General features: G+C 41.7%; 1 protein-coding gene across 2 annotated transcripts; it reads left to right on the top strand.

The window, feature by feature from the left end:
- Positions 1-4,489: 4,489 nt before the first annotated feature.
- stxbp2 (syntaxin binding protein 2) lies at positions 4,490-25,930 on the top strand. Of its 2 annotated transcripts, none has more exons than XM_084145764.1 (18): positions 4,490-4,551; positions 5,355-5,404; positions 5,545-5,626; positions 5,934-6,010; positions 6,152-6,227; positions 6,450-6,553; positions 8,110-8,258; positions 8,923-9,007; positions 9,898-10,028; positions 10,364-10,471; positions 10,695-10,818; positions 13,172-13,252; positions 14,689-14,830; positions 15,230-15,336; positions 15,479-15,577; positions 17,246-17,331; positions 21,558-21,718; positions 24,684-25,930. In XM_084145764.1, the coding sequence occupies exons 1-18, from the start codon at positions 4,515-4,517 to the stop codon at positions 24,761-24,763; spliced, it is 1,779 nt and encodes a 592-aa protein (XP_084001890.1). In that variant the 5' UTR covers positions 4,490-4,514; the 3' UTR covers positions 24,764-25,930. The 2 variants fall into 2 exon arrangements, with proteins under 2 accessions (XP_084001890.1, XP_084001891.1); XM_084145765.1 differs by having other exon boundaries at positions 4,504-4,551; positions 21,561-21,718.
- Positions 25,931-26,253: the final 323 nt, after the last annotated feature.

The raw sequence follows: 26,253 nt of genomic DNA, 5'->3' as shown, positions 1-26,253 counted from the left end.
GCCACGAGTCACGGGGTTGATTTTCTGCAAAGTTCGCTTGCTTGATGGCTCCTTTACTGAGGAATCTCCAAGGTGAGCATGGAGGGGGGGTACAGCAGAAATATGGTGTTGTCACCAACTCGAGAGCAAGGGAGCTTGTAGTTAAATCTCAAGTCTTTCCTCGATTCCTCACGTTCTCTCGTCTCCTGAAAATGGAAGCAAGGACAGCATTAGAGTCAAACATCCAGCATTTGAAGAAAAACTTAAGATTCACCCACAGTTACAGAAATACTATTTCAAGGTGTGTTTGTGTGTAACCCACAGACTGGAAGTTCTGCACAACTCCGTGCAATGGGGAAAGATGTTTGAATTTGAGTGCAGAATTGCAGTCAACAGCTTGTCTGGAGTCTTGGATGACTGCATGTGTAGACTGTCAGTTCGCAAGGTTAGTTAACTTATCATAAATAAGAGGCTCTCCCTGGAAAACAGTGTATGTGTCCCCCAAATGGCACCCTATTCCCTATATAGTGCACTACATGGGGAATAGTGTGCCATTTAGGATGCATAATGGCAATTGTTACGAAGTGGAGTAAAATTAGATAAAATCTCCCATCTAGGTAAAACAGCATACAGTGAGGGAAAAAAGTATTTGATCCCCTGCTGATTTTGTACGTTTGCCCACTGACAAAGAAATGATCAGTCTATAATTTTAATGGTAGGTTTATTTGAACAGTGAGAGACAGAATAACAACAACAAAATCCAGAAAAACGCATGTCAAAAATGTTATGAATTGATTTGCATTTTAATGAGGGAAATAAGTATTTGACCCCCTATCAATCAGAAAGATTTCTGGCTCCCAGGTGTCTTTTATACAGGTAACGAGCTGAGATTAGGAGCACACTCTTAAAGGGAGTGCTCCTAATCTCAGCTTGTTACCTGTATAAAAGACACCTGTCCACAGAAGCAATCAATCAATCAGATTCCAAACTCTCCACCATGGCCAAGACCAAAGAGCTCTCCAAGGATGTCAGGGACAAGATTGTAGACCTACACAAGGCTGGAATGGGCTACAAGACCATCGCCAAGCAGCTTGGTGAGAAGGTGACAACAGTTGGTGCGATTATTTGCAAATGGAAGAAACACAATAGTACTGTCAGTCTCCCTCGTCCTGGGGCTCCATGCAAGATCTCACCTCGTGGAGTTGCAATGATCATGAGAATGGTGAGGAATCAGCCCAGAACTACACGGGAGGATCTTGTTAATGATCTCAAGGCAGCTGGGACCATAGTCACCAAGAAAACAATTGGTAACACACTACGCTGTGAAGGACTGAAATCCTGCAGCACCCACAAGGTCCCCCTGCTCAAGAAAGCACATATACAGGCCCGTCTGAAGTTTGCCAATGAACATCTGAACGGTTCAGAGGAGAACTGGGTGAAAGTGTTGCGGTCAGATGAGACCAAAATCGAGCTCTTTGGCATCAACTCAACTCGCCGTGTTTGGAGGAGGAGGAATGCTGCCTATGACCCCAAGAACACCATCCCCACCGTCAAACATGGAGGTGGAAACATTATACTTTGGGGATGTTTTTCTGCTAAGTGGACAGGACAACTTCACCGCATCAAAGAGACGATGGACGGGGCCATGTACCGTTAAATCTTGGGTGAGAACCTCCTTCCCTAAACCAGGGCATTGAAAATGGGTCGTGGATGGGTATTCCAGCATGACAATGACCCAAAACACACGGCCAAGGCAACAAAGGAGTGGCCCAAGAAGAAGCACATTAAGGTCCTGGAGTGGCCTAGCCAGTCTACAGACCTTAATCCCATAGAAAATCTGTGGAGGGAGCTGAAGGTTCGAGTTGCCAAACGTCAGCCTCGAAACCTTAATGACTTGGAGAAGATCTGCAAAGAGGAGTGGGACAAAATCCCTCCTGAGATGTGAAAACGTGGTGGCCAACTACAAGAAACGTCTGACCTCTGTGATTGCCAACATGGGTTTTGCCACCAAGTACTAAGTCATGTTTTGCAGAGGGGTCAAATACTTATTTCCCTCATTAAAATGCAAATCAATTTACAACATTTTTGACATGTGTTTTTCTGGATATGTTTGTTGTTATTCTGTCTCTCACTGTTCAAATAAACCTACCATTAAAATTATAGACTGATCATGTCTTTGTCAGTGGGCAAACGTACAAAATCAGCAGGGGATCAAATACTTTTTTCCCTCACTGTACATAAAATGAGACGTTCCAGTTCAGAATCTTATTCAAATGTGCTGAAGGAAAGATAAATTATGAAAAAGATGAAACAACCTGTTCTTCTCTTCATTCAGGACACAAAGGGAGGAAAGTCATACCAAAAGGTACGTTTGAGAGGAGAATGACCACTGTTCCACATGTTCATGGGCAAGCTCCCAACATACAGCATAGTAGGGGCTTGCTTACACTTATCCAGACCCTTTAGATGGGCAGATATGGAAGGTATAGATGCATGAGGGTTGTTTTTTCCGTAGTGCATCAGTTTTTCTCACACCTTCAGTCATAATATCGCCCCAATTTCCATGTTATTTGTATTAGGTGGGTTATGCCGACCTCAACCTGTCTGAGTATGCAGGCTCTGGGTATGTGACCCGACACTGCCTCCTAGAGGGATATATGAACAAGGACAACAAGCTGGACAACTCCCTTCTCAAGGTAAGTCAATTATTTAGGTCCAAATGGGACCCTACTCCCTTTATAGTGCACTCCTTTTGACCAGAGCCCCATAGTTCCTGGTCAAAAGTAGTGCACTATAAAGGTGAATAGGAAAAGTAGACAGTCCTTAGACAGCACTGCTTAAGTCATAGTGAAAGAAAAAAAGTGTGTGCTCTTAGAGAAATTGAAGTTTGCAGTTGATAAGTACATTTTGTGAAAACAAAGTCTTGCAACAAAACCAATCCTGTATAACATATTTGTAACTTATTGGTTACCTGTACAGGTGGGCCTACAGATGCAGCTGCTTCAGGGAGACCCATGTTTCAGAGTGTGAGGATATTATTAATTGCATTGATCAACTATTATTCACTAATACGGTATTATGGATGTTATTGTACATAAACTACCAATATTCAACCATCTTTTCATTTATATTAATTTCCCAACTTTGATTACAATATGCCGATTATAGTCTTTGTCATTCTCCTGTTTGTGCTCTCCTCAGTCCTACCCACCATTCACTTCCAAACGGAACTTTGTCATCTGAGAATGTTGAGCAGCCCAGAGAAAGCACATCCAGTCACTCTGAGCCTGGTATGTGTAACCAGCCAGGGTTTGGACCCGTGCTACAAGACTGTGTTAAGCTGCTGAGCTAAAGCCTAGGCATTAGCTCGGGAAGCTAACACAAATCTGTAGGTCTTAGACTTGTGTGGTTAACCTAACGACCTCTGTTTAATATGCTTGTACTTATCAGGCAAACACACCAACTCACAGAGATGCACCAATTAACTATCCTCATCAAACTGCAACCACCAAAGATCATTTGGCATTTGAAGTAAACCCCACAATGTATTTCACTCAGGTTAAAATCAAATCAAATGTTATTGGTCACATATATACGTGTTTAGCAGATGTTATTGCGGGTGTATCTCTGTAAGTCGCTCTGGATAAGAAAATGTAAATGTAAATGTAAATGTAGCGAAATGCTCATCAGAGGACACCCTGAGAAGGCAGCTGGCGATGAAGGGTGGGCTGCTGCTGGATTCCATGCCCAGTCAGAACCCGGAGGCGCAGGAGAGGGCCAGAGTTGCCGGTCAGTTGACTCGGGTCGGGAACACACGGGTGGATGCCAAGGATGTGGTTGAAAATCTCTGTCTGGAGAGCTTGGGCTCAGTATTTGAGCTCCCTGCTCCCATGGAAGGTACTTTGAACTTGATGCTGGTTTCAAGAACACAGATTAGTAAAAGCATGGCATACTACTCAATAGAGAATGCTAATGCTTAGTATCTATATCTATTACAGAAGCTGGACTTGCACTCTTTGTTGGTCAGGATGGCACCACAACCCTTGGTGTCAGTCACATACAGAACCGGTAGCCTATTGGAGATGGATCTCAACTGATCCTTGAAATGTCATATGTTGATTCTAATGTAATGAGATTACGATTCTTAATTGGATTTCTAGTGATGCCCCACTCTGTCTCAACAGGGACTCCCATGCTGGAAGTTTAGAGAATGTCATCATAATGAAATAAAGATGTTGAAATAAAGATGTTTCACACCCAAACAACAAGAAAATCGTATTTTCTTTGCGCCTACCCTATATCAGAGACCTACTGTAGATGACAATGTTTTAATGAAAATTAACTAATGAAGAATATGAATAACACTTTAGTCAAATTGGAATTCTAATTTACTTATTTATTTTGAGTGCATTTTAATGTACTTCTAACACTTTTCTATCTTTGAAAAACGAAGCGGACATGACGTAGGTGTTATGATGATGTTAGCCAGTTAAAATGTTTCATTGAAAAAGAATCGACAACACGGAAGTGTCAAGATGGCTCCAAGCGGACTGAAGGCGTTAGTCGGAGAGAGTAAGTGAAAAAACTTGTCAATTTTATAATTCTCAACTCTCTAATGTTCGACGTTCCGCGGTAGAAATCGTGCCTTTTTGATATCATCATGCTTTTAGTTTGTTGTCACTAAAATTAAGAACATAAAACATCCAAACAAACTGCCTGGCTAGTTAGCGATACACATAGCCTTCGTCACTCAAGCAAGTTGCTTCCTTAGTTGTACGCTAGTAATGCCTGGACATGGTATATTGCTTGCTGTCATTAGGCTATTTAAAATAGAAATATAAAATGTGACTGGGAAGGGTATGCCTCATCACTAGTAGTTGTATTTCAAGTAGGCTCTAAAACTTGAATGTTTTGCTGACTTTATCATGGAAGCTATGATGGGAACAATAGGGCAAGTTGGGTGTAGCTAGTTGATTGTGGGCTGTCTTGTGATCAACCATGCATGTGAACGAAGACAATGTGTACCTACTACCTGTGTAAGTTCATTTTCCTTAGCCTTTTACTACCCAATTAGTTACTGTTTGACACTGGCTAACAAACTCCATCTGGGTCAACTTTAAGAGATCTCTGTAAAATATGGAACCAGGAAAAAACAGATTCCAGACCCTAGACTACTATTGTCTATTAACTTATTTTTTGCCTCTTGCCAGGCCATCATTGTAAATAAAAATGTGTTCTTAATTGACCCCCCCCCCCCCCCAGGTAAAATAAACACCACTACTCATTCTAAATCTAAAATGTAACATATTTGTTGGACAAATTTCAGTTTTGTTACTGTAATATTTCATTCTTCCTCTCGTTCCTCATCTCTTAAGAAATCCTGAATGGAGTTATCAAAAGTGTGAAGAAGGATGGAGAATGGAAGGTATTGTAAAACATTTTTTTGCGTTGCTCTGAAAAGATTCAGGTCAAAATACATAATGTCTGACTCTGTCAAATTGTCAATCATAATAGCCTAAAGATCAATTGAATATTAATGAATAACGCACATCTCTGTTTGTCCAGGTGCTCATTGTGGACCACATCAGCATGCGAATCCTGTCCTCCTGCTGCAAGATGTCAGATATCATGGCAGAGGGGGTGACTAGTAAGTGTTGGGATGGCCAGTGGGCTAAGGCTACTTTTATTTGTCAATAACTATTTATTATATCAAGGGACACCCCAGGCATCGGTATACCTAAGTTCAAATGTAAGTATACCTGGGTTCAAACAGTATTTGTTTTCTTTCAAATACTTAAGCTGCGCTCGACTGAGATTGTCTGGTGCAATGGAATAAATAAATAAATACTATTTGAATCCAGGTATGGGTCAGAGTATGAGGAGGTGAGAGTCTGTGGAGATGTTCTTCAGTTAGGATGCACAGTCCCTAACTGATCTACCTTTTCCTACCCCAGTTGTGGAGGACATCAACAAGCGCAGGGAGCCCATTTCCAGCCTGGAGGCCATTTATCTGATCTCCCCTTCAAAGAAGGTGAGAAGTGTGTTTCCCCTGCCATTCCCCCTTTAACTATGTCATCAACTGCTATATCCTGTACTGCTGTAAAGCCATCTTACGCTCTTTGTCTTCTTCTTTTTCTCTCACCTGTGTGTGTGCGCGTGTGGAAATTCTCAGTCGGTTCATGCTCTTATCAACGACTTCAAAGAGACGGCTTTCACCTACAAAGCGGCGCACATCTTCTTCACAGACAGTAAGACCATTTGTTTTAAAGTGTTATAAAACTTCATCAAAACTATACTCTTCCATCGTCTGATACCAAAAAATGTGGTGTTTTGTCATTTTGGTCATGTCTCTCTTGAAAGGAGATTCTAAATCTTAATGAGATTAACCTTGTAAAATCTCTAAAAGCATGAATATATTTTAAAAGAATACAAAATAACAGTTGGTTTTGTGCCAATCACCTATCCTGCAGATTGCCCAGATGCTCTGTTTGCTGAGATTGGGAGGGCCAGAGTTGCCAGAGTCATCAAGACTCTGAAGGAGATCAACGTGGCTTTCCTGCCGTACGAGTCCCAGGTGGGTACCTACCTACAGCACCTTCTTTGAACTTCGCTCAACTCTGGTCCAATGGCCAAATTGCCGAAGGTCCAGTGAAGTATCCAGTGACATTGCCCAGTAATTGTAGTCTGGCTGAGGGAAGGAGGTTCTCACCCAAGATTTGACGGTACATGGCCCGTCCATCGTCCCTTTGATGCGGTGAAGTTGTCCTGTCCCCTTAGCAGAAAACCACCCCCAAAGCATAGTGTTTCCACCTCCATGTTTGACGGTGGGGATGGTGTTCTTGGGGACATAGGCAGCATTCCTCCTCCTCCAAACACGGCAAGTTGAGTTGATGCCAAAGAGCTCTATTTTGGTCTCATCTGACCACAACACTTTCACTCAGTTCTCCTCTGCATCATTCAGATGTTCATTGGCAAACTTCAGATGGGCATGTATATGTGCTTTCTTGAGCAGGGGGACCTTGCGGGCGCTGCAGGATTTCAGTCCTTCACGGCGTAGTGTGTTACCAATTGTTTTCTTGGTGACTATGGTCCCAGCTGCCTTGAGATCATTGACAAGATCCTCCTGTGTAGTTCTGGGCTGATTCCTCACCGTTCTCATGATCATTGCAACTCCACGAGGTGAGATCTTGCATGGAGCCCTAGGCTGAGGGAGATTGACAGTTATTTTGTGTTTCTTCCATTTGCGAATAATCGCACCAACTGTTGTCACCTTCTCACCAAGCTGCTTGGCGATGGTCTTGTAGCCCATTCCAGCCTTGTGTAGGTCTACAATCTTGTCCCTGACATCCTTGGAGAGCTCTTTGGTCTTGGCCATGGTGGAGAGTTTGGAATCTGATTGATTTATTGCTTCTGTGGACAGGTGTCTTTTATACAGGTAATAAACTGAGATTAGGAGCACTCCCTTTAAGAGTGTGCTCCTAGTCTCAGCTCGTTACCTGTATAAAAGACACCTGGGAGCCAGAAATCTTTCTGATTGAGAGGGGGTCAAATACTTATTTCCCTCATTAAAATGCAAATCAATTTATAACATTTTTTACATGCGTTTTTCTGGATTTTGTTGTTGTTATTCTATCTCTCACTGTTCAAATAAACCTACCATTAAAATTATAGACTGATCATTTCTTTGTCAGTGGGCAAACGTACAAAATCAGCAGGGGATCAAATACTTTTTTCCCTCACTGTATCTCTAATATGGTCATACATTTGGCAGGAGGTTAGGAAGTGCAGCTCAGTTTCCACCTCATTTTGTGGGCAGTGTGCACATAGCCTGTCTTCTCTTGAAAGCCAGGTCTGCCTACGGCGGCCTTTCTCAATAGCAAGACTATGCTCACTGAGTCTGTACATAGTCAAAGCTTTCCTTAAGTTTGGGTCAGTCACAGTGGTCAGGTATTCTGCCACTGTGTACTCTCTGTTTAGAGCCAAATAGCATTCTAGTTTGCTCTGTTTTTTTGTTAATTCTTTCCAATGTGTCAAGTAATTATCTTTTTGTTTTCTCATGGGTCTAGTTGTGTTGTTGTCTCGCTCTCTCTCTCTCTGTCTCACGCCCTTCCTGTTCCTTCTCTATTCTAGGTATTTTCCCTGGACGATCCCAGCTCCCTGCACTCGTTCTACAGTCCAGTTGGAGAGGGGAATAAAGACAGAATGATGGAGACTCTGGCAGAGCAGATCGCCACCCTCTGCGACACCCTGAAGGAGTACCCTGCCATCCGCTTCCACAGGTACCTATACACACCATACCCTAACTTACAGACAGGTCTGATAAATACAGGCATGAAGGTGCTACCAGAGGTTTCAGTGGGAGTTGGGTGCTCATCTGAGTAAATAGATACTTTTAGTCCTCCAATAGTGGGCAATACCCCAATAGTGGGCAACACCCCAAATTTGCACTGCCCCCCCACCCCATCCTTTTTACGCTGCTGCTACTCTGTTAAGTATTTATGCATAGTCACTTTAACTCTACCCACATGTACATATTACCTCAACTACCTCAACTAGCCGGTGCCCCCGCACATTGACTCTGCAACGGTACCCCCCTGTATATATAGCCTCCCTACTGTCACTTTATTTTACTTCTGCTCTTTTTTTTCTCAACACTTTTTTTGTTGTTTTATTTTTACTTTTTTTGTTTAAAATAAATGCACTGTTGGTTAAGGGCTGTAAGTAAGCATTTCACTGTAATGTCTGCACCTGTTGTATTCGGCGCATGTGACCAATACAATTTGATTTGATTTGAATTGACACTTTTAGACATGTCTTTTTCAAAGCTCATCACACAGGTCTTACATACAGAGCCTGTCTTCAATGATCACTTTCTCTTGGGTACTTGAGTGTCTTGCAAGTTATATGCCACTTACACTCTCTCTCTCTCTCCCTCTACCATAGCGGTCCTGAGGAGAATGCCAGACTGGCTGAGGAGGTGTATCAACGTCTGAACGCCCATAAAGCAGACAACCCCAGCATGGGAGAGGTGAGGAGAGGAGACGCCAACGCCTCACCACCTCTCACAATACACAACACTTCTTTACGGTACTAATAGTACCATGTCTGCTTGGCTCAAAATGACCGTTCACTCCCTACGCCAATTGAAAATACACTGCGTTGAATGACTTCTATCTGAAACCATCAAACGCTTTGTCTTTATGATACTAGGCTTATGATATGGTTATTGAAGCATTTTGAAAGTGTTACATCTATGGGAGTTTCTCATAGCTCCTTCTACTTTCTCACTTGATTTCCTGTAAATTATCTTTCACACTCTGCTGCTCGGCTACTTTTTCTCTCCTTTTCTGTCTTTCCTAGCTGGCATTTCCTTAAGCCTGTGTTGGACATCTGAAGGCATGTATTCATTTGATATAATTTATCTTTCTGATCTTATCTTCTCTATGGTCCTTCTGCCTCAGTACCCAGCACAGTAACACCATTTTCACACTATCGTGCAGAACCGTACTGTGCTGGCTCGGATATGTTTTTTTCACAACAAAATATCCACTGTGGTGGGTACATAAGCAGGCCAGCACAGTACAGTGTGAAAAGGGTATTAGAATACACATGGCATAGATATTTTCTTGTTATTGTGAGGGTACTTTAGGAAAAAAATTGAATGTGTAAATGGCTGGGGGAACAAAACTCTTCTGAATGTGGTAAAGTCTGATAGTGGCACTGACTGGGCGACTTCTTGGTAAAACCTGTTACCCAAAAGCATTCCTGACATTGTATTGTGGAGCTAGAGACAATAGATTTGATCTAAAACAATATGCCCTGTCTGCCAAAGCATTGAAGTGGTTAACTGGTCATTAGAAAGTGACATTTCTAGGTATAATTTCTTGCCCTGACGTGAAATGTCTGATGTATTTTCAGGGTCCTGACAAGGCCAGGTCTCAGCTGTTGATTGTGGACCGTGGCTTTGATCCCATCTCTCCCATTCTGCACGAGCTGACTTTCCAGGCCATGGTCTATGACCTTCTGGACATCAAACAGGACATCTACAAGTAGGCTTAGTTTGGCAACCTATTCCTAATATAGTGCACAACTTTTGACCAGGGCCCATGATGACCATATGGAAAATGCTAAACAGACACTCCTGCAAACGATACTTAATTTCAGAATTGGTAAAAATTACTTAAGGTTAAGGGTCAGTTTTACATTTTGGTTAGTCGTTTTATAGGTTAGGAGTGTCCTAATAACCTTTCTCCGACCATATTATTTGTGTTGTCAATGTAGCTATACATAGTACCAATGTATACTTACGTACCATACCATCAGTAGAAGAAGGTATCTGTCATATGGTATCCCTGTATAACGGCTGTTATTGTGTGTGTTCTAGATATCAGACGACTGGGATCGGGGACTCCAAGGAGAAGGAGGTTCTCCTGGACGAAGACGATGAGCTGTGGGTCCAGCTGAGACACATGCACATAGCTGACGTCACCAAGTAAGACACACTATCATTAAGATTACCTACAACAAGTGTTTTTAACTGATCTAACCTCTAATAAGAGATTACATGATCCAGAGTTGTTTGAGGTAAGTTTAGTGTTCTATTCAGTGAATTGTAAAAATGTAATATAATGAATTCTCTTTCTTGAATTGAACACTGAATTGAACCCAACCCTGGGATAGTCTCTGTCAGATGTTGCTCATTGTTCGTGTTCCAGGAAAGTGACGGAGCTGCTGCGTGTGTTCTGTGAGAGCAAGAGGATGTCCACTGATAAGGCTAATATCAAAGACCTGTCTCAGATGCTGAAGAAGATGCCACAGTACCAGAAGGAACTCAGCTTGGTGGGTGTTCCTTATCTTTCCATCTAAAATCAGTTGATTGGTTGAGATTGGCTTTCATGACATGTCTCTCCAGTGATCACATACTGTCAGCCTAAATGTAAACCGATGATGTATTCACTTTTATAGCATATAGATAAGCACCCAGATTTTTTGGCAAAGACGTGGGCCATGTTCCAATGTGGGCCATGTTTTCTCTCCCTGCTACGCTGAAAGCTTAGTGCAAGCTACTTTATCCTATTGTTCTCTGGAGTGAATTTTACGCTCAAGGGGCGCGAGCCTGATTTAATTGAAATGAATAGGAGCGTATTACCCTCTGCAAACGTTGCGCATCCAGTGTAGCAGGCCACTTATAATGCATGCCCAATACATTTCTTCATTCTACAGTGCCTTCAGAAAGTATTCACACCCCTTGACTTTTTCCACATTTTGTTGTGTTACAGCCTGAATTTAAAATGGATTAAATGTAGATTTTTTGTCTCTGGTCTACAGACAATACCCCATAATGTCAAAGTGGAATTATGTTTTTAGAAACTTTTACAAATTAATTAAAAATCAAACGCTGAAATGTCTTGAGTCAATAAGTATTCAACCCCGTGGTTATGGCAAGCCTAAATACGTTCAGGAGTAAAAATCTGCTTAACAAGTCGCATAATAAGTTGCATGGACTCACTTTGTGTGCAATAATAGTGTTTATCATGACTTTTGAATGACTACCTCATCTCTGTACCCCACACATACAATTATCTGTAAGGTCCCTCAGTCGAGCAGTGAATTTCAAACAGAGATCCAACCACAAAGACCAGGGTGATGTTCTAATGCCTCGCAAAGAAGGGCACCTATTGGTAGATTTAAAAATATATATATATACTTTAAAAAAAAAAATTTTTTTTAAAGCAGACACTGAATATCCCTTTGAGCATGGTGAAGTTATTAATTACACTTTGGATGGTGTATCAATACACCCAGTCACTACAAAAATACAGGCGTCCTTCCTAACTCAGTTGCCGGAGAGGAAGGAAACCGCTCAGGGATTTCACCATGTTACAGAGACTGTGATAGGAGAACTGAGGATGGATCAACAACATTGTAATTACTCCACAATACTAACGTAATTGACAGAGGGAGAAGAAGGAAGCCTGTACAGAACAAAAATATTCCAAAACATGCATCCTGTTTGGAACAAGTCACTAAAGTAATACTGCAAAACATTTTGCTAACCAATTTACTTTTTGTCCTGAATACAAAAAGTGTTATTTGGGGCAAATCCAATGCAACACATTACTGAGTACCACTCTCCATATTTTCAAGCATAGTGGTGGCTGCATCATGTTATGGGTATCCTTGTAATCGTTAAGGACTGGGGAATTTTTCAGGATTATAAAAGAAGCAGAATGGAGCAAAGCACAGGCAAAATCCTAGAGAAACTTGTTTCAGTCTGCTTTCCTCTAGACACTGGGAGATGAATTCACCTTTCAGCAGGACAATATCCTAAAACACAAGGCCAAATCTACACTGGAGAAGACGGTGAATGTTCCTGAGTGGCCAAGTTACAGTTTTGACTTAAATCTACTTGAAAATCTATGGCAAGACCTGAAAATGTTTGTCTAGCAATGATCAACTATCAATTTGACAGAGCTTGAAGAATTGTTTTAATAATAATGGGAAACTGTTGCACAATCCATGTGTGGAAAGCTCTGAGACTTACCCAGGAAGACTCACAGCTGTATAATCACTGCTAAAGGTACTTACATTTACGTCATTTAGCAGACGCTCTTATCCAGAGCGACTTACAAATTGGTGCATTCACCTTATGATAGCCAGTGGGACAACCACTTTACCAATTTTTTATTTTATTTGTTTGAGTATATTATAGTTTTATATAGTTTTTATATAGTTTTATATATATTATTATTATTTAAAAACAATTGTGGGGTGGGGGGGGGGGGTAGAATGATTATTTTATACTATCCCAGGTATTCCTTAAAGAGGTAGGGTTTCAAGTGTCTCCGGAAGGTGGTCAGTGACTCCGCTGTCCTGGCGTCGTGAGGGAGCTTGTTCCACCATTGGGGTGCCAGAGCAGCGAACAGTTTTGACTTCTACAAAGTATTTACTCAGGGGTGTGAATACTTGTGTAAATGAGATACTGTATTTCATTTTCCCAAAAAAATCCAAAATGTATAAAAACATGTTTTCATTGTGTCATTATGGGGTAGTGTGTGTAGATGGATGAGAACTGCAATTGAATCCATTTTGAATTCAGGCTGTAACAACAAAGTGGAGTATTATGATCGTGTGGAGTGATGACATCAACTTGTTAGAAGTTAATAAGTAATGCGTTTGTTTTGATTTGCAGTACTCCACTCACCTGCATCTGGCTGAGGCCTGCATGAAGAAATTCAAAGCCTCGGTTGACAAGCTGTGTGAGGTGGAACAGGTCAGTGTTGCTACAAAACAAGTCACAAATGGCAGCCTATTCTCTATGTAGTGCACTACTTTTGACCAAGGCCCATAGGGATCTGATCAAAAGTAGTGCGCTATATAGGGAATAGGGTGCCGTCAAGCTCCCTCCCTCTCTTATGAAACCATACGCAAATGACCTGGCAGGTACACCCAGGAGCATGTTTTTGATTCTCTGATGTGGAAACGCAGCCTGTTTTATTCAACCTTTATTTAACCAGCAAGACCCTTGAGATGAATCATCTGTTTTTCGAGAGCGACCTATAGCATTTTAATTATATGTTTGTAGGTTCTTTTGATTTTTATATGTTTGTGTTCTATGATTTTCCCATATTTCCTGACATCATCCTTTCTACAGTGAAATGTTTCTTTTCCCAAACCGATATCCTCCTCTTCCTTGTTTTCTATATAATATTTAATAATGTAATATTATCTTGAATAATCACATCCCTGGTTGTAAGCCTTAGGTGGTTAAACCATGAATGACCAGGTCACCATGATAATGTTGTGCTGTTGTGTAATATATTTTAATATGTAGGATTATCGTATCATATAATAAGACTCCCACTCCCGCATACTCACCCCATCTAGCCTCCACTGGGGTGCTGATCTCCCCACGCTCCCATCTCTGTTTTTACCACTCTGTTTCTCTTAAAAGCTTCATAGGCTTCTGCATCCCAAATGTCACCCTATTCACTAGTGCACTACTTTTGAACAGAGCCCTATGTGTCCTGGTCAAAAGTAGTGCACTATATAGGGAATAGGGTGCCATTTGAGACGCAGCCGTAGTGTGACGCTGTCTGGCGGCCTAGCCGGCATCCACTTCACTCGGCTATCTTTATGTAGTAATGTTGTGTAAAGGGCTTGAGATGAGGCGCATCTGGATCAACTGTCCCTCTCTGAACCTACAGTAATGCACAGGAAGCTGTTATTATGTCATACCTAGTCTTTTAAAGACCATTAATGTTGCCAGGCTGTTATTACTGCATCCATCCATCATTCCTACACCATAAGGCATCATACATCTCAGACTATAACCCTTTTCCCTTCCTTGTTCCCAGAACAGCTCCTACTTTCTCCCTCAACACATTTACTGCGTCCCAAATGGCACCCTATTCCCTAATTTAGTGCATTACTAATAGCGTGCCTTTTGGGATGCAAGCATTGTTTTGGTCTTAATGGTTCTAATAGCTCCGCTCAAGTTTGTTTCATAGTCTTTAATATAGTAGGTTTAGTGGTCGATCAGTTGAGACATACCTAGCATGTAGCATGTCCAGGAGTGATATAATCTGGGTATGCTTGCGGGGTAAGGATCTGAAGTGTTAATGCACTGATGTGTGACTGATGGGGAAGACCTAAAGGCATCATTCTATGAGTGTTGTTGATTGTTGTTTTTCCCCATATGTTTCTCAGGACCTGGCCATGGGGACTGATGTAGACGGGGAACCCCTGAAGGATGCCATGAAGAGCATCGTCCCCGTACTCCTCAACACCGACATCGACCCCTACGACAAGATCCGCATCATACTGCTCTATATCTTCCACAAGAAGAAGGGTAGGTCAACAGAATAGCGCTGGCTGCATGATCCCAATCTCTGCTTTCTGTCAATGCATGGTCAAGATCCACTCAGCAGGTACAGCTAAATGAGTGTTTCTAATATGATACCACACAGCTACTACCTAACTGCTATTGAAATGAAATGATAGCTTTCCTGAACAGCTCTATAAGATCAATGAACTTGATCAAATTTTTTGGTGTGGATGTATATGTTTGTGGATGTTGGCCTGAGGAGCAGATGGGGATATTTTAGGTTGAGAGCTTGTGGTTACTGTTGATCCCTGGGGGATGACAACAGGCTAGCTAATGAAGCAGTTTTGATTCGGGTAATTTGGTGATGAGTCGTCACTCATTCTCCAGGTCTACTCTGTATAATGGGGGTCTCGTAACACACAGGCATTGGAGAGGAGAACCTGACCAAGTTAATCCAGCATGCCAATGTGCAGGCAAACAGCAACATCATCACCAACCTACAGCACCTGGGCTGTCCCATCATCGCTGGGGTTAGTAAGGCTCTGTCTCTGTCCTGTGTCTGTCTCTGTCTGTTGCTCTCTCACACGTTTTTGGGCTGAACAAATGCCTCTCTTTACAGTGAAGCCTTTTTTCCCTTGTTATATTTGAAGGATGTGAAATGTTGTGTTTCAGGCTCCCAATGCTGGGAAAACACTGCCTGAGAAGAAAGAGCGCAAGGAGAGCACGTACCAGCTCTCCCGATGGACACCCACCATCAAAGACGTGATGGAGGTATGGAGGAGGAAATGGATAAACAGACAGTGTGGTAGAGGACAACCAGACCCGTTCCATATAGACCTGGTCGGACCCGGTCCGATCAGAGTGAGGGAAGCAGCAGAAAAGTACATGTTTAAGATCCTTTATTAACCGGAGCTGATAAAGCGTGAGGGAGAGAGAGGTGCCGCTCTAGCAGGGGCCGTGCTGTGTGTGTGTACTCTGAGAGGGAGGGAGGGACGCCAAGCAGACTCGTGCTATAGTAGACTAATAGCTGCCATAGCTAGGTTATTTATCATTCAATATGGTTACGTAGTACCTGTCTTGACTGCATCAAACCGGAAGCTAGTCTAATTGAGGCTGCATGCACTTCCTCGTCCTAACAACTCCATTCAGATTATTAAGTAGCAGCCTACCTGTTGGCTCTTGGTCATTGTAGCCTTTCGTTCTCCTTTAACAATTAATTTCATCATTTTAATTCCATTGATTAGATATCGCCTAACTTTTGACCGACACGGAGGCTCTGACTGTAGCTTATTGCTGCTTTGATGACTTATGATTGGCCAACAACAAGCTCCATGGGCCACTCTGGTGAAAAACAAGAGCAGCAGCATAAATGATACAATTTCTCCCTCCTGCAGCAGCCGCGTTCGGATCTGTACGGGTGCTTCTGGACAAGTCAGTTAAAATTGCATATACCCGTGACAATAATATCAGATAAGACCCGTGACATAATTTAGAATTCTGGATCCGTCTCGGGTATTTGGGTACAGGTGGATCCGTGAACAGCTGACTGAAGACAGGACGGCCGGGCATTCGTGCAGTTGAGTCTGTTTCGGCGGTGACATGGACTCTAAACAAAGTGATTGCTGAAACAAGCAACAAAAAACACCCCCCACAATGCAGCATCAGCACACATAGAAATAGAATGAATAGAAGTGGCTTGGAACATATAACCCTGGCAATTTGACTGGTAAACTCATGGGTACATTCGCAATGGCTTCCTGATATAGACCCAGTCGGTATTAGATTTATGTCGCAACCCTCCCCGTCTGTGGGAAAGACAACCTGTGGTTACTCCAGTGGCTCACAGCAAAAACGTGACCTTTTTCAACCACAATTTCCTTGTTTTAGTCAATTACAAAACTACATTTAAGAAAAGTACATATCTGAAGATTACTTTTCAACATTGACTGCTCTCTAGCGTTCTCACGACTTAGAAAAACATACGGCTTCCCACATCCCCCTTTTCCGTCATGACGATGCTAGCTAGCAGCCACGTGAGTGAGTGAGTGCTAGCTACTGACCAAAACATTAAGCTAGCCAAGACCAACAACACAAACAAACGGACTATACACAAATCACCACACATATTGATGGGTACACTTCCTGCTTTTACTTCCTGCTTTGCTTCTATGGGTACACTCACAATGGCTGCCAGTGTACCCATTATGCCATCATTGACTTAAATGGGGACACCCGTTCTATTCATTCTATTTCTATGGCAGCACATGCAGTCAGGAGAGGAGAAAATGTGCATCTAAAAAAAAAAAATGTATTTCATTAAATGTTTTACTATTTGAAAGGTTATTACGAAGACCGCGGTCATTTGGCTAGCCAATTACTGTCATCCAAAAATGACCGTCACAGCCCAAGTCTGACCAACCGTGTGTCTATTTTTTCCAGAATGCCATCGAGGACAAGCTGGACAGGAAGCAGTGGCCGTTCATCTCTGACCCTGCCCCCATCAACACCATGCAGACGACTGTCAGGTGTGTATTCTGGATACACCACGGGGTGGTGGAGCCACAGCATGGAAGGGGGTGGGGTCGGACCGGGGACAGAGAAGGGGCATGGCCTTATATGAGGCAGATGGATAACCAGGGTCACATACATTAACACTTTAGTCTCAGTTGTCATCTTGAAAATAGAGCTTTGCCGTAGTTACGTGTGCTGGTGAAAAGTTAAAGTTGATCCAAACTGCCTATTAGACAGCTTGTGAATAATCTCCCCCGCCACATACCAGGAGTTTTTTTTATTTTTAGTTTGTTGATATAGCTTGTTCATGTTGGACAGTGCATTCGGAAAGTATTCAGACCTCTGGACTTTTTCCACATTTTGTTACATTACAGCCTTATTCTAAAATGTATTATCAAAACGTTTTCCTCATCACACAATACCCCCATAAGGACAAAGCAAAAACAGGTTTTTAGATATGTAAAAAACAGAAATACCTTATTTACGTATGTATTCAGACCCCGAAATTGAGCTCAGGTGCATCCTGTTTCCATTGATCATTCTTGAGATGTTTCTACAACTTGATTGGAGTCCACCTGTGGTAAATTCTATTGATTGGACATGATTTGGAAAGGCACACACCTGTCTATATAAGGTCCCACAGTCGACAGTGCATGTCAGAGCAAAAACCAAGGAATTGTGCGGAGAGCTCTAAGACAGGATTGTGTCGAGGCACAGATCTGGGGAAGTGAACCAAGAATTATCTGCAGCATTGAAGGTCCCCAAGAATACAGTGTCCTCAATCATTCTTAAATGTAAGAAGTTTGGAACCACCAAGACTCTTCCTAGAGCTGGCCGCCCAGCCAAACTGAGCAATCGGGGGAGAAGGGCCTTGGTCAGGGAGGTGACCAAGAACCCAATGGTCACTCTGACAGAGCTCCAGAGTTCCTCTGTGGAGATGGGAGAACCTTCCAGAAGGACTACCATCTCTGCAGCACTCCACCAATCAGGCCTTTATGGTAGGGTGGCCACTCCTCAGTAAAAGGCACAGGACAGCCCGCTTGGAGTTTGCCAACAGGCACATAAAGGACTCAGACCATGAGAAACAAGATTCTCTGGTCTGATGAAACCAAGATTGAACTATTTGGCCTGAATGCCAAGCGTCACGTCTGGATAAACCTGGCACCATCCCTATGGTATAGCATAGTTGTGGCAGCATCATGCTGTGGGGATGTTTTTCAGCGGCAGGGACTGGGAGACTAGTCAGGATCGAGGGAAAGTACAGAGAGATTCTTGATGAAAACCTGCTCCAGAGCGCTCAGGAAAATAGCTGTGCAGCAACGCTCCCCATCCAACCTGACAGAGCTTGAGAGGATCTGCAGAGAAGAATGGGAGAAACTCCCCAAATACAGGTGTGCCAAGCTTGTAGCGTCATACCCAAGAAGACTTGAGGCTGTAATCACTGCCAAAGGTGCTTCAACAAAGTACTGAGTAAAGGGTCTGAATACTTATGTAAATGTATACATTTTTGTAAATATGCACTACCAGTCAAAAGTTTGGACATACCTACTCATTCAAGGGTTTTTCTTTGTTTTTACTATTTTTTACATTGTAGAATAATAGTGAAGACATCAAAACTATGAAATAACACATATGGAATCGTGTAGTAACCCAAAAAAAATTGCCACCCTTTTGCCTTGATGACAGCTTTGCACACTCTTGGCATTCTCTCAACCAGCTTCACCTGGAATGCTTTTCCAACAGTCTTGAGTTCCCACATGCTGAGCACTTGTTGGCTGCTTTTCCTTCACTCTGCGGTCCGACTAATCCCAAACCATCTCAATTGGGTTGAGGTCGGGGGATTGTGGAGGCCAGGTCATCTGATGCAGCACTCCATCACTCTCTCTCTTGGTAAAATAGCCCTTACACAGCCTGGAGGTGTGTTGGGTCATTTTCCTGTTGAAAAACAAATGATAGTCCCGCTAAGCCCAAACCAGATGGGATGGCGTATCGCTGCAGAATGCTGTGGTAGCCATGCTGGTTAAGTGTGCCTTGAATTCTAAATAAATCACAGACAGTGTCACCAGCAAAGCACCCCCACACCATAACACCACATCCTCTGTGCTTTACGGTGGAACTACACATGTGGAGATCATCCGTTCACCCTCACCGCGTCTCAGATGACACGGCGGTTGGATCCAAAAATCTCCAATTTCCACCTGTCTGATGTCCATTGCTTGTGTTTCTTGGCCCAAGCAGGTCTCTTATTCTTATTGGTGTCCTGTTAGTAGTGGTTTCTTTGCAGCAATTCCACCATGAAGGCCTGATTCACACAGTCCCCTCTGAACAGTTGATGTTGAGATGTGTCTGTTACTTGAACTCTGTGAAGCAGGTTGGTAACTCTAATGAACTTGTCCTCTGCAGCAGAGGTAACTCTGGGTCTTCCATTCATGTGGCAGTCCTCATGAGAGCCAGTTTCATCATAGCGCTTGGTTTTTGTGACTGCACTTGAAGAAACTTCCAAAGTTCTTGAATATTTCCGTATTGACTGACCATGTCTTAAAGTAATGATGGACTGTCATTTCTCTTTGCTTATTTGAGCTGTTCTTGCCTTAATATGGACTTAATATGGACGCATTAAGAAGGAAAGAAATTCCACAAATTAACTTTTAAGAAGGCACACTTGTTAATTGTAATGCATTCCAGGTGACCACCTCATGAAGCTGGTTGAGAGAATGCCAAGAGTGTGCAAAGCTGTCATCAAGGCAAAGGGTGGCTATTTGAAGAATCTCAAATATAAAATATATTTTTATTTGTTTAACACTGTTTTTGGTTACTACATGATTCCATGTGTTATTTCATAGTTTTGATGTCTTCACTATTATTCTACAATGTAGAAAATAGTATAAATTAAGAAAAACCCTTGAATGAGTATGTGGGTCCAAACTTTTGACTGGTGCTGTACATTTGCTAACATTTCTAAAAACCCGTTTTTGGTTTGTCCTTATGGGGTATTGTGTGTAGATTGATAAGGAAAAAATAACAATTTAATCCATTTTAGAATAAGGCTATAACGTAACAAAATGTGGAAAAAGTAAAGGGGTCTGAATACTTTCTGAATGCACTGTATAAGAGCTCATCTGAATCTCATCTATGGACATAATGGTGTCCCAAATGGCACCTTATTCCCTATATAGTGCACTACGTTTGACCAGAGCCACAGGGAATAGGGGTCGAAAGTTGTGCACCATAGGGTGCCGTTTGGGACGTACACAGACAACTTCCTTCCTGTTCCTGTTCATAGAGCAAAGCACTTTTTGAGGGCAGGGTTTAAGTTCTTGATAAATTATTTATACACACACATCTTCATGGATGCGTCCTAAATTGCACACTATTCCCTTTATAGTGCACTACTTTGGACCAGGGCCCATGGGGCATTGGTCAAAAGTAGAACACTATAGGAAATGGGGTCCCATTTGGGACACACCTATAAAGAAATATATGTTATAGAGCAAGGACATCAACAGCTGTTGTCATATTAATGGAATACAGAAGTGTTCATCTGGTGATGTAACTTTGAACGTATATCAACATCCGGCAGCTGTTCTTGTGTGTGTGTGTGTGTGTGTGTATGTATGTGTTATGCAGTTGCTTGGATTATTCACATAGTATAACTACATAGCCCCTCGTTGATTATCCCGTACATGTTATAGACTTTTTTTGGGGTTATAATATACTATGTTCTATTTAATTCTGTGCATTAACCCTGGCCAGCCATCTTGTCAAATCATATTGTCGTGAGGCTTACCACCACCCACGTTATCTATTATATAATCCATCATTGTGGGTAATTGATATATATATATATATATATATATATCAATTACCCACAATGATGGATTATATAATAGATAACGTGGGTGGTGGTAAGCCTCACGACAATATGATTTGACAAGATATATATACAAGATATATATATTAATTATTATGATTGTTGGATAACTACATAATTACCAATATACAGTACATCACAGGAGGCTGGTGAGCGGAAGAGGGGAGTGAATGGAATGGTATCAAACACATAAAAACGATGTGTTTGATATCGTTCCATGTATCCCGTTCGAGCTATTTACTATGAGCACGCCCTCTCCATTTAAAGTGCCACCAGTGATGAATATGTTTTATTTTACTGCAGCAGATCATTTATACATAATTAGGAATGTACGTGTTTTATTTTGTTTACATTTATATCATACTGCAGCAGTGCTCGGTTCGGACAATGGCACAAGAACAAGTCTCCAACGGAGTATCGTTCCGGCCCTCGGCTCATCATCTTCATGATCGGAGGCGTGTCCCACTCCGAGATGCGCTCCGCCTACGAGGTCACTCGAGCCACCGACGGAAAATGGGAGGTCCTGATTGGTAAGGAATACAATATTTGGACTGAACCTTAGTGTACACTTTTATATTTTATTTAACCTTTTCTTTAACCAGCAAGCCAGTTGAATTTTGTATTTATTTACAATGACGACACACCATGTACCCTCGTTTGGAATTCCCCTGCTGGTGGCGCTAAAAGATCCTACAGTTCCTTCAGAAAGTGTTCATACCCCTTGACTTATTCCACATTTTGTTGTTTTACAGCCGGAATTCAAAATGGATTACATGGATTTATTTTTCTCTAGGCACAATACCCCATAATGACAAGGTGAAAACATGTTTTCAGACATTTTCGCAAATGTATTGAAATTAAATGTATAGAAATATGTAATTTACGTAAGTATTCACACCCCTGAGTCAATACTTTGTAGAAGCACCTTACACCTCTGGGTAAGTCTCTAAGAGCTTTCCACACCTGGATTGTGCAACATTTGCCCATTTTTATTATTTTCAAATTCTTCAAGCTCTGTCAAATTGGTTGGTGATCATTGCTAGACAACCATTTTTAGGTCTTGCCATAGATTTTCAAGTAGATTTAAGTCAAAACTGTAACTCGGCCACTCCGGAACATTCACTGTCTTGGTAAGCAACTCCAGTGTAGATCTGGCTTTGTGTTTTAGGTTATTGTCCTGCTGTCAAGTTGAAGCAGACTGAACCAGGTTTTACACTAGGATTTTGCCTCCTGTTAGCTCCGTTTCTTTTTTTATTCTGAAAAACACCCCAGTCCTTAACTATTACAAGCATACCCATAACATGATGCAGCCACCATTATGCTTGAAAATATGGAGAGTTGTACTCAGTAATGTGTTGTATTGGATTTCCCCCAAACATAACACTTTTTGTATTCAGGACAAAAAGTTAATTGCTTTGCCACATTCTTTCCAGTATTACTTTAGTGTGTTGTTGTAAACAAGATGCATGTTTTGGAATATTTGTATTCTGTACAGGCTTCCTTCTTTTCACTCTGTCAATTAGGTTAGTATTGTGGAGTAACTATACTGAACAAAAATATAAAAGCAACATGTAAAGTGTTGGTCCCATATTTCATGAGCTGAAATAGAAGATCCCAGAAATGTTCCATATGCACAAAAAGCTTATTTCGCTAAACTTTTGTGCATAAATCTGTTTACACCCCTGTTAGTGAGCATTTCTCCTTTGCCAAGATAATCTATCCACCTGACAGATGTGGCATATCAAGAAGCTGATTAAACAGTATGATCATTACACATGTGCACCTTGTGCTGGGGACAATAAAATGCCACTAAAATGTGCAGTTTTGTCACACAACACAATGCCACGCATCTACAATTTTGAAGGAGCATGCAGTTGGCATGCTGACTGCAGGAATGTCCACCAGAGCTTTTGCCAGAGAATGCAATGTTCATTTCTCTACCATAAGCCGCCAACAACATCATTTTAGAGAATTTGTCAGTACGTCCAACCGGCCTCACAACCGCAGACCATGTGTAACCACGTCAGGACCTCCACATCCGGCTTCTTTATCTGCGGGATTGTCTGAGACCAGGCACCCTGACAGCTGATAAAACTGAGGAGCATTTCTGTCTCTAACAAAGCCCTTTTGTGGGGAAAAACTCATTCTGATTGGCTGGGCCTGGCTCCCAAGTGGGTGGGTCTATGCTCTCCCAGGCCCATCCATGGCTGCGCCCATGCCCTGTCGTGAAATCCATAGATTAGGGCCTAATTAATTTATTTCAATTGACTGATTTCCTTATATGAACTGTATCTCAGTAAAATCTTTGAAATTGTTGAATGTTGCGTTTATTTTTAATCAGTATACAATGTTGTTGTCTCTCCCGAGTGGCGCAGTGGTCTAAGGCACTGCATCGCAGTGCTAGCTGTGCCACTAGAGATCCTGGTTCGAATCCAGGCTCTGTCGTAGCCGGCCGCGACCGGGAGACCCATGGGGCGGCGCACAATTGGCCCAGCGTCGTCCAGGGTAGGGGAGGGAATGGCCGGCAGGGGATGTAGCTCAGTTGGTAGAGCATGGCGTTTGCAACGCCAGGGTTGTGGGTTCGATAAAATAATGTATGTGCTAACTGTAAGTCGCTCTGGATAAGAGCATCTCCTAAATGACTAAAATGTAATGTAAAATGTTGTTGATCCATCCTCAATTTTATCCTATCACAGCCATTCAACTCTAACTGTTTAAAGGTCACCATTGGCCTCATGGTGAAATTCCTGAGCGGTTTCCTTCCTCTTCGGCAACTGAATTAGGAAGGACGCCTTTATCTTTGTAGTGACTGGGTGTATTGATACACCATCCAAAGTGTAATTAATAACTTCACCATGCTCAAAGGGATCTCTGCTTTTAATTTTTTTACTCGTCTACCAATATGTCCCTTTCTTTGCGAGGCATTGGAGAACCTCCCTGGTCTTTGTGGTTGAATATGTGTTTGAAATTCACTGCTCGACTGAGGGACCTTACAGATAATTGTATGTGTGGGGTACAGAGATGAGGTAGTCATTCAAAAATCATGTTAAACACTATTGCACACAGTGTGAATCCATGCAACTTATTATGTGACTTGTTAAGCACATTTTTACTCCTGAACTTATTTAGGTTTTCCATAACAAAGGGGTTGAATACTTATTGACTCAAGACATTTAAGCTTAAATGTTTTTATTAATTTGTAAACATAAAAAAACATAATTCCACTTTGACATTATGGGGTATTGTCTGTAGACCAGTGACAAAAAATCTCTAAATTCAGACTGTAACACAACAAAATGTGGGAAAAGTCAATACTTTTTGAAGGCACTGTATATCCCCCAGCATGTATGTTTCTTTAATGTTGATGCGCTGCTAAGTCTGTCTCTCACCATACATTTTCATCATGAATCTTCACTGTGAATGTAAGCATCTTTGGGTTTCAGAAAAGCGCTATATAAGTACTATAGTATTTGTCTGTTCCTCTCCTCTCTATAGGTTCGTCTCACATTGTCACTCCCACCAGCTTCCTAAATGACCTGAAGAAGCTGGACCTGGTTCCAACTCCTGAAAGCTAGATATAACCCTCCCTTCTCTCCTCGGCCTGGAAGGGAGCTGGTCTGAGTCTGCTGGGAGAATGGCTCTGAACACAAACCTGGATTCAAATTGTGTTTTTTCTTTCAAATAAGTTGAGAGTTTTGATTAAGTCTGCCGGGAGTACCAGACCAGTGGGATTTGCAGTTTGTACTTTTAGGACTATTCCAGTGGTTCCATTGGGTTAGACAAGCTCAATTAAGCACACTTAAAGTATTTGAAAGAAAACAAATACTATTTGAACCCAGGTCTGCTCTTAACGGAGTTGTTCATTATGAGATGCTTGTGTACTCTTCTAATGTTGCACAGTTTGAGACAGCTGTAAAACATAAAGTGCCATTTTAAGATGTAGTCATCATTAAAGGATAGTATCTTGTATTTTCAGTCTTTTATCGAATTTATTTTATTTTAATTATGCTTGAAGCAAAAAAAAATATGTAGATACGTATTAATATAATGCTGTGATGGAAATTTTTTGCTCTGAATATTTAATTAAAACAGTCTATATTATGAAGATTATTTGAATCGGTCTCTGTCTTCTACTGTAATTGAGTTACAAATATGTGAATCATCATTATTATTTTTCTCAACATTTCCCTTTTCCCTTTTATCTGTTTATCTATGTAGTAGTACCATCCCTGTTCAACAATACTCGTCTACAACTTTATACCCAGAATTCATTACATATTTTGATATATTGCCTGTTCTTTCATTCTCCAGATCAGCATGAAGGTATTTTTTTTCTCCCCAATGCTTGTAGGTATATCTATGAAGGATGCAGGAAATTAGTGACTGCTGTACACCAAAGAACCTTGGGCTGCATCTCAACAGTCTCAGGTGGCTTCCTCTCCTTCTGTCCTGTCAGTGCAAATGAATGAAAGGAGATAAGGAGCAGTGGCCTCTTTAGACTATTGAGATGCAACCTTTGTGTTGGGACCATTAAATACTTGTGTGCCTTTCCCGAGTTACATTTATTGTTTTCATCTGTCTGAATGTCTTTACTACTGTAGTGTGTCTTCCTCTGAAATCATGCACTTTTATAATATACGTTTTTATAAAGGAAGGGATGAAGTGTGGTTGTTTGGGCCTTTGTTTTCATTGTATTTTGGTCAAAATTATGAATAAACAATATGCTTATCCTCACCTCTTAATACTGCATTATGTCTCAGTCTGAATAGCAAATATCTGTCCCCCTTCAAAAATAAATACGTGTTTTAATGTGTAAAGGCTTTGAGCATTCAGGAGGTCTTCATAAACACCACATAGATGCTCCACAACTCATTTATAGCATTTCATATTAGATAATGGTGAGATAACAGGCCCTTACGTCGGTCGTTACATCTGGCATTTTCTATGGTCCACTGTAGCTCAGTTGGTAGAGCATGGTGCTTGCAATGCCAGGATAGTGGGTTTGGTTCCTGGGACCACCCATACGTAAGATGTAAGCATGCACGACTAAGTCACTGGATAAAAG

The sequence above is a fragment of the Coregonus lavaretus genome (assembly GCF_964263955.1).
Source record: "Coregonus lavaretus genome assembly, chromosome: 28".
NCBI classification, from domain to species: Eukaryota; Metazoa; Chordata; class Actinopteri; order Salmoniformes; family Salmonidae; genus Coregonus; species Coregonus lavaretus.
Note: the sequence above shows the minus strand (reverse complement) of the source record. Positions and strands in the feature narration are given on the sequence as shown.